This window comes from Cololabis saira, chromosome 8 (assembly GCF_033807715.1).
Source record: "Cololabis saira isolate AMF1-May2022 chromosome 8, fColSai1.1, whole genome shotgun sequence".
Classification (NCBI taxonomy): Eukaryota; Metazoa; Chordata; class Actinopteri; order Beloniformes; family Belonidae; genus Cololabis; species Cololabis saira.
This window is the reverse complement of record NC_084594.1, coordinates 21,023,174-21,031,039: the sequence shown is the minus strand read 5'-3', so window position 1 is coordinate 21,031,039 and position 7,866 is coordinate 21,023,174. Positions and strand designations below refer to the sequence as shown.

Here is a 7,866-nt window from a genome sequence, read left to right as displayed (position 1 = left end):
TCTCTTACATTGTTCTTTAATTACTCCATTTCAAAGTTATTCCAGAGTAAACCTAATTTGCACAAGCACCGCAGCCTTGTTATGTATTTTACCCAGCCAGCTCCCTCTAGGTCTTACAAATTAAACAAACAAAAGAATGTGTATGTATCATATTCATCCTGGAGCCAAGGCAGTTGGTCGTTGTGTGAATGACACAATCTTTGTTATTGTTTTGTAGGAATTTTGTACCCTGTGTAGGGTTGGGAACATAGGTTGGAAACAATTTTAGCCTACAGAGTCTGATCTTTCAGCTTGGGGATCCCCCTTAGTGGCTGAGAGGCTCCTTGCATCTGCTTAGCGAATAACGACTGAACATTTTTATTTGTATATTGTAGGTTGTTGACAAAAATTCAAAAGGTTATTCATATGTTTAGCTGTCTTCATGTTCTGGAGGAAGTTGGTGCTATGTGGAGATTTGTAAATCTGTTTGTTTTGTATACAAACTGGTGTGGATCAAATGTGTGTGAGACATAGGAAACAATATGGTGTCCGGTGGCTTCTAGAGGACGTTTTTCTTTTCTTTTTTTTCTTTTTTTTTTTGTTTTCATCAGTTCCAGTTGTTTTCTTTGAGTTCCCTGCCCTCAGTTTGGACCTCAACTCATATTCCCGCGCTGTGAGGGCATCGCTGCTGGTGAGTGGTGGGCATGATGAAATTGCCTCTAGTGTCTACTGTTAAGCTGGAGGGTTGAAAAAACAACAACAAAACTGTTTAATTCCTTATCCCACATCTCCAGTCACAGCTGCGAGGCTGCTGGACTTGTAAACAAATAAAAGTGGAAGAAATGATAACAAGAGAGAAAGAAAGACTCTCAGTGATACCACACTTTTAGGTTATTGGAAAATGTGTGTGTTTGGTTTAAAATTAGCATTCCTGGGAAGATTAGCCTTTTAGACCTAAATGTGATGATGGTTTGGTGAGGATGAATAGAAGGAAAAAGAAACCTGCGGCTCTCTGCTCCAGGGAATACTGTAAAGCAGAAGGATAGGAACTTTTAATCGTGTAAAAGGTAATAATTAAACTATTAAATGGTTCATTCGGATCTATTTGCATTGCTGAAATTGATAATTATAGTCGGCTACTGTAAAAGTATATTTGGCCAATCATACCACTTTATTTTTACTTTCACTGAGTGACTTTGAGGGACTTTTTCGTTTGGATCGAACTATCTGAAAACATCTTACTCTGGTAATCACCACTTGAAAGCTGCTATTCAGCCCAGAACCCTGTTTCCAAGAAAAGATTTTCCCGTCATTCCTGTTTCCCCCTCGAGGCATCAAAGCAGCAGAACACTTTCTCAGAAAACACACTAAACCCCCGTGACTCCTGCTGCTGCCTGTGGCCTACATGAGTATGGGATATCACTCACACGCGCTTTAATGAAGGAGGAAATGACGAAACACACACGCCACAGACTACAAAATACGGAGAATAATGTATTATCGATACGTGTAAAACCACAGCCTTCTTCTGAGTGTGGCCAAACCCGATTCAGGTCACTGATGAAGGCAGCCGCACGTTTGCAGGAAGTAGTGTCTGTGTGTGTTGGCTGCTGCTTTACTCCTTATCTCATTTACAGATTTATATGTCCTCTTCTCCTTTCCTTTATGCATCTCCACTTATCTCAGATCCTCCTTATAGAGTCCCACCCAACTAGCCCCATCTGCACCCTCAAACCATCCATATATTCATCAATCCATCATACCTGCTTATCCCTATTTAGGGTCACCCAGGACATGTCAGCAGTCCATGCAGATCTTCAAACCATTACTTTGGAAATGTCAAATATATGTTTCATTGCTTTTTTGTGAATATTAACAGTGTTTGCCAGCAGGGGCGTCAATTGGGTATGGCAAGGTATGGCAGCCGCCACACCTATTATTCTATTACTTAATACATATAGAATAACTACAAATGCAAATCAGAACAACATGATCGATTTCACTAGTTATTATACACTGCAAAAACTCAATCTTAACAAGAATATTTGTCTTATTTCTAGTTAAAATGTCTAATTTTCTGTCAAAAAAAATGTCATTACATTTAAAACAAGAGTCATCACCAGAAAAATAACTTATTTGACCATTTTCACCTGTTTCAAGTAGATTTTCACTTAAAATAAGTGGAAAAATCTGCCAGTGGAACAAGATTTTTTTGCTTGTAATGAGAAGATAAATCTTGTCCCACTGGCAGATTTTTCTACTTATTTTAAGTGAAAATTTACTTGAAACAGGTGAAAATGGTCAAATAAGTTATTTTTCTGGTGATGACTCTTGTTTTAAATGTAATGAGATTTTTTTTTTTTACTAAAAATTAGACATTTTAACTAGAAATAAGACAAATATTCCTGGTAAGATTTTGAGTTTTTGCAGTGAGCGAGACTGCATTTGAAAAAGTTCCAATTTTATTGACCACATAGATAAGCTACATAGCAGACTTCTGTGAGTATTTGCTGGACTCTAGTTAAGTTCTGTGACTCGTAACCTTGCCATACCTTAGCTTCCACTGAATTGACGCCACTGTTTGCCAGTATTTATATATTAACTCATAATTCACTATAATAGCTGGATTCAGGTGCCACACCCTCTATGGACGTCATGGATGTTGAGAATGAAAGATACACCGGTGCGCCCTCGCTCAACTCTCACATGTTTCTGTTGTCGGGAGTGAAAACGTACTTCATGTTTTGCTTGAGTGTTTTCCGGGTCGCAAGCAGGTGGACGGAGGAAAGAGGAGACGAGGAGGAGGAGGAGGAGGAGGAGGCGCAAGTAAAGCCTGAATTATGGTTCCGCGTTAAATCGACGCAGAACCTACGGCGTAGCCTACGGCGTAGGCTCTGCGGTAGTGTAACGCGAAACCATAAATCAGCCTTAAGACAAATGAGATGAGCCTTTTCCAGTTACTGCGGGCGCTGCAACACAAAACCATTCCTGGAAACGGATTCCGGGAAGTTGTTCAGTACAAGTGAACTGAGCTGCACTTGTCTAGAGCTCTCACTCCGCCTCGGTTGTGTTTGCAGCACGGATACTTTCACAATTTCACTGCAATTTTGTATTTTTGCCTTTAATTCTCGCGACCGTTTTGATTTTCATTGATTTGAGGTAAGGTTGTATTGATTGTTGAATTTAATGTGCTGCATTTTATCTTATTTTATAACTAACTAATACTTTTGAAGTGTTTTTTTTTTATCCTAATTTTACGTTCCAGTTCATCTGTTATCATATAGGTGTACGTAGGCTATATTATTCACTTACTTGCTTACATTTTAAAATGTTATCCTTTGGACTCAAAGAATAGAGTATGGTACTAAATAAAAATAAACTATGAATAATGTAAATATTTATGTTTCTGTTTAATTCTCACATTTTGTAATAGATACATAAGATACTAATACATTAAAGCAACTTCTGAATCATTTTAAGAAAACAGACCAATTCATTTGTTGTTTCTTAATGTTTTTTTTGTGCTTGTCACTTTTTGCTTTTGATTGAGTTTGTACTTTAATTTATTTTACTTATTTTTGTGTTTGTTGCTCTTTTTTTATAATCAAATACGTTTTATTAGTAATTGTGATGATGATATTTCATAAACTTGTCAGGAATATTTAGTTTTTTAGATAATTTACGAGTGAATTTGGAACATTTCTCATACTGGAGTGACTAAATGTTAATATTAGTAACTCAATGTTTCTGCAAGTATAAAATATATAAAAAAAAATGTTCTTAGTCTCACCCATGGTTAACTTCTTTTGTGATCTAACATGAATATTTTCTTGAAAGATCATCTGCCCGTCAGAAATGGTTGCCCAGGAAGTGATGATTTTGCACCATAAAGAACAAGGTTCCTGCTGCCCAAATCCATCCTCTCCACAGTGGGATCCAACACAGGACCTCCACTGCATAACTACCACCTTCCAGCATCTGCAGACCTCAGGTACGCCAACAGTTTACATCATTTGTTAAATTTTGAGGAGGGAGTGATTTTATTCCTTACACAGTCTCTGCAATATATCATTTACAACATTAAATTCAATCCAAATCTGCCATTTCTCCCACCCATGTGGCGAGGCTTACACAAATATGCATATCAGTAAAATAAAAGTTAATGTTTACGTTTTCTCTTTTTTTCCCCCCAGGTTGGTACTGGGGTACCATCTCAGCGAGTGAAGCTCGGGAAGCTCTCTTGATGAAGCCTGAGGGCACATTTCTTTTGCGGGACAGCAGTCACCCTCAGTACATGCTGGCTCTGTCAGTCAAGACTCGCTGTGGACCTACTAGTGTGCGTATAGAATACAAGAGGGGCTGTTTCTGGCTGGACTCCATTTCCCCTAACCTGCCCCACCTACAGGCCTTCCCAGATGTTCTAAGCCTTGTCCAACACTATGCTGTCTCAGACCAGACCCCACAGGACTTGGCATCAATTCAGCTCCCAAAAAAGCCTGATCCTGCACAGCATGCAGCTAAAGAAACTGGAGTCCCTCTGAAGCTAGTACGTCCCTTGCACAGACCGGAGGGTTTGCCTTCTTTGCAGCACCTGGCACGCCTCACTATCAACAAATACACAAACTGCCCTGACCAGCTACCCCTCCCAAACTCTTTGCTGCGCTTTCTGCAGAACTACCCTTTCTATATATGAGGTGTCTGTCTGTGTCTGTCAGACAAAGGGGGACAAGGATACAGAAACATGGTCAGGATTACTCATGATGACCACATGCTGTGAATCTGGGCCAATGTGAGCTGCAGTGCAGCAGACACTCATCCAGGGGGGAGAAGACTGTAATGGCTTAAGTACAATAAACGTCAGCGTGAGGTTGGCACTGATTGTGAATGCGCTCCATGTTGAGCTCCAGCATGAACGAACGTTGCTTCATTTTTTTGTGAAGCAACCTTTTATTAATTTTAAGTTAAATTTCTTTTTTATGCCTGCTTCAGATATTGTAAAATGTGAAACGCCAATATATAATATCTTATTTATAAACAATAAATCAGGGAAAATAAAGAAAATGTCTGCTTTGTCATTTCAGCTGAGACAACAGAGGAAACTGAATTTTTGGAGGCGTAGGATCTTTGTTTTTCTAAAGTTCATTAGAAAAGTTACCTTTGCAAAATGTGCTGAAAGGCTTTTATTCACTTTGGATGAATGGCAAGTCCATTTATATCATGCTTTTCTAGCCTTGCTGGCCACTCAAAGCATTTTTACACAACAAGCCACATTGATCCGTCCACACACAGCTCTCACTTGGTCTATTGCAGCCCCATATATGAAACATCTAGATGTAACTGGACTTCAGGGTTCCTGAATACCTCATAAAGCACCTCAAGATAATGTTATGAGTGTTGGGCATTGCAACTTTCTTGCTACTGCATGGCATGGGACACTTATGAGGTTCAAAAATCAACACATTCAGCTTTGGATCAATCGAGTAACCAGTCTGTCTGCATGTTTGGGGTGTTATTGAAAATATTTAAATCCAATTACAGTATAACTGAGAATACAAATAGTTGGTATACATTGATAAATATAAAAAGTTAGACTGAGGTCAGGCTAATGTGAAAACCAGAGGGGTCTCAGTGGTTTATTTGTTGGGTTATTCACTGACAATAAAACAAAAAGTATCTATATTTTTAATGAGTAGAATCCTAATCTTAAATCGGACTCCTTTCTTTAAGAAGGAAAACAAAACTTCTTTTAGTTATCATCTCATATCCAGCATACAGGGCTCTTCGTCAAAAAGCTACAGCCGAAAAAGGCCCACTGGTTTAATTCTTAGAAGAGGACCACTCTTGTGTTTGGATTTCAGAGAAATTGAACTATTTTTTCCCTTTTTAATCACTTGTCACTTACAGATAAATGTTAGGCATTAATGTTTTCATGGAAATGTCTCTGAGTTGGTTTCCACGAGTTGGAACTGAGCAGCACTGAGAAAGCCTCTTATCAGGATTAGAGTAAGAGCTGCAGTTATTAATACACTGCTGCACCAACTGAGAACTGCACATCTCTCTCTCTCTCTTTATCCCTCCCTGCTTTAATGTACCGGCCTCAAAATTATTTCTAAGACTATAGTTTAAAGATCATCATTATTATGTTCTTTCTTGCAGATTAATTGTACTGTTATTCAAAGCTGTAAATTGCATTATTATATTTGGATTAGATTTTGTTCCGCATCAGTAAAAATATCTCCACAATGATGTGAGAGACTGATGTCATCATACAGAAATGGATTTCTTCAATTATTCCTACTAATGGTGGTTTCACGAGCTACTCAATCCTATGTATCACTCAGTTTTTCATAAATTGCTTTTTGGCTTAGTTTTTGTCAAATCATGACTTATTGTATATGTTATGTATTTTTGTTGTTCATCTGATGTTAGACCTAGTAAGGGAAAGAAAAAAAAATATATATATACATACAGTGGGGCAAAAAAGTATTTAGTCAGCCACCAATTTAATTTTCATCAAAGGTACACTTCAACTATGTGAGACAGAATGGGGGGAAATAATCCAGGAAATCACATTGAAGGATTTTTAACAAATTGAAATAAATTCCTGGGTAAAATAAGTATTTAGTCACCTACAAACATGCAAGATTTCTGTCTTTCACAGACCTGTAACTTCTTCTTTAAGAGGCTCCTCTGTCCTCCACTCGTTACCTGTATTAATGGCACCTGTTTTAACTGGTTATCAGTATAAAAGACACCTGTCCACAACCTCAAACAGTCACACTGCAAACTCCACTATGGCCAAGACCAAAGAGCTGTCAAAGGACATGAGAAACAAAATTGTAGACCTGCACCAGACTGGGAAGACTGAATCTCCAATAGGTAAGCAGCTTGGTGTGAAGAAATCAACCGTGGGAGCAATTATTAGAAACTGGAAGACATACAAGACCACTGATAATCTCCATCAATCTGGGGCTCCACGAAAGATCTCACCCTGTGGGGTAAAAATGATCACAAGAACAGTGAGTAAAAATCCCAGAACCACACGGGGGGACCTAGTGAATGACCTGCAGAGAGCTGGGACCAAAGTAACAAAGGCTACCAACAGTAACACACTACACCGCCAGGGACTCAAACCCTGCAGAGCCAGACGTCCCCCTGCTTAAGCCAGTACATGTCCAGGCCCGTCTGAAGTTTGCTAGAGAGCATTTGGATGATGCATGAAAGGATTGGGAGAATGTTATATGGTCAGATGAAACCAAAATACAAGTTTTTGGTGGAAACACAACTTGTCGTGTTTGGAGGAGAAAGAAAGCTGAGTTGCATCCCAAGAACACCAAACCTACTGTGAAGCATGGGGGTGGAAACATCATGCTTTGGGGATGTTTTTCTGCAAAGGGACCAGGACGACTGATCCGTGTAAGGGAAAGAATGAATGGGGCCATGTATCGTGAGATTTTGAGTGAAAACCTCCTTCCATCATCAAGGGCAATGAAGATGAAACGTGGCTGGGTCTTTCAGCATGACAATGATCCCAAACACACCACCCGGGCAACGAAGGAGTGGCTTCGTAGGAAACATTTCAAGGTCCTGGAGTGGCCTAGCCAGTCTCCAGATCTCAACCCCATAGAAAATCTTTGGAGGCAGTTGAAAGTCTGTGTTGCCCAGCGACAGCCCCAAAACATCACTGCTCTAGAGGAGATCTGCATGGAGGAATGGGCTAAAATACCAGCTACAGTGCGTGAAAACCTTGTGAAGACTGACAGAAAACATTTGACCTCTGTCATTGCCATCAAAGGGTATATAACAAAGTATTGAGATTAACTTTTGTTATTGACCAAATACTTATTTTCCACTATAATTTGCAAATACATTCTTTAAAAATCCTAC

At 39.2% G+C, this 7,866-nt stretch overlaps 1 protein-coding gene across 1 annotated transcript; it reads left to right on the top strand.

The window, feature by feature from the left end:
• Positions 1-2,995: 2,995 nt before the first annotated feature.
• Positions 2,996-6,358, top strand: LOC133449360 (cytokine-inducible SH2-containing protein-like). Its single transcript, XM_061728505.1, has 3 exons — positions 2,996-3,138; positions 3,817-3,970; positions 4,173-6,358. The coding sequence occupies exons 2-3, from the start codon at positions 3,835-3,837 to the stop codon at positions 4,670-4,672; spliced, it is 636 nt and encodes a 211-aa protein (XP_061584489.1). The 5' UTR covers positions 2,996-3,138; positions 3,817-3,834; the 3' UTR covers positions 4,673-6,358.
• The last annotated feature ends 1,508 nt before the right edge of the window (positions 6,359-7,866 follow it).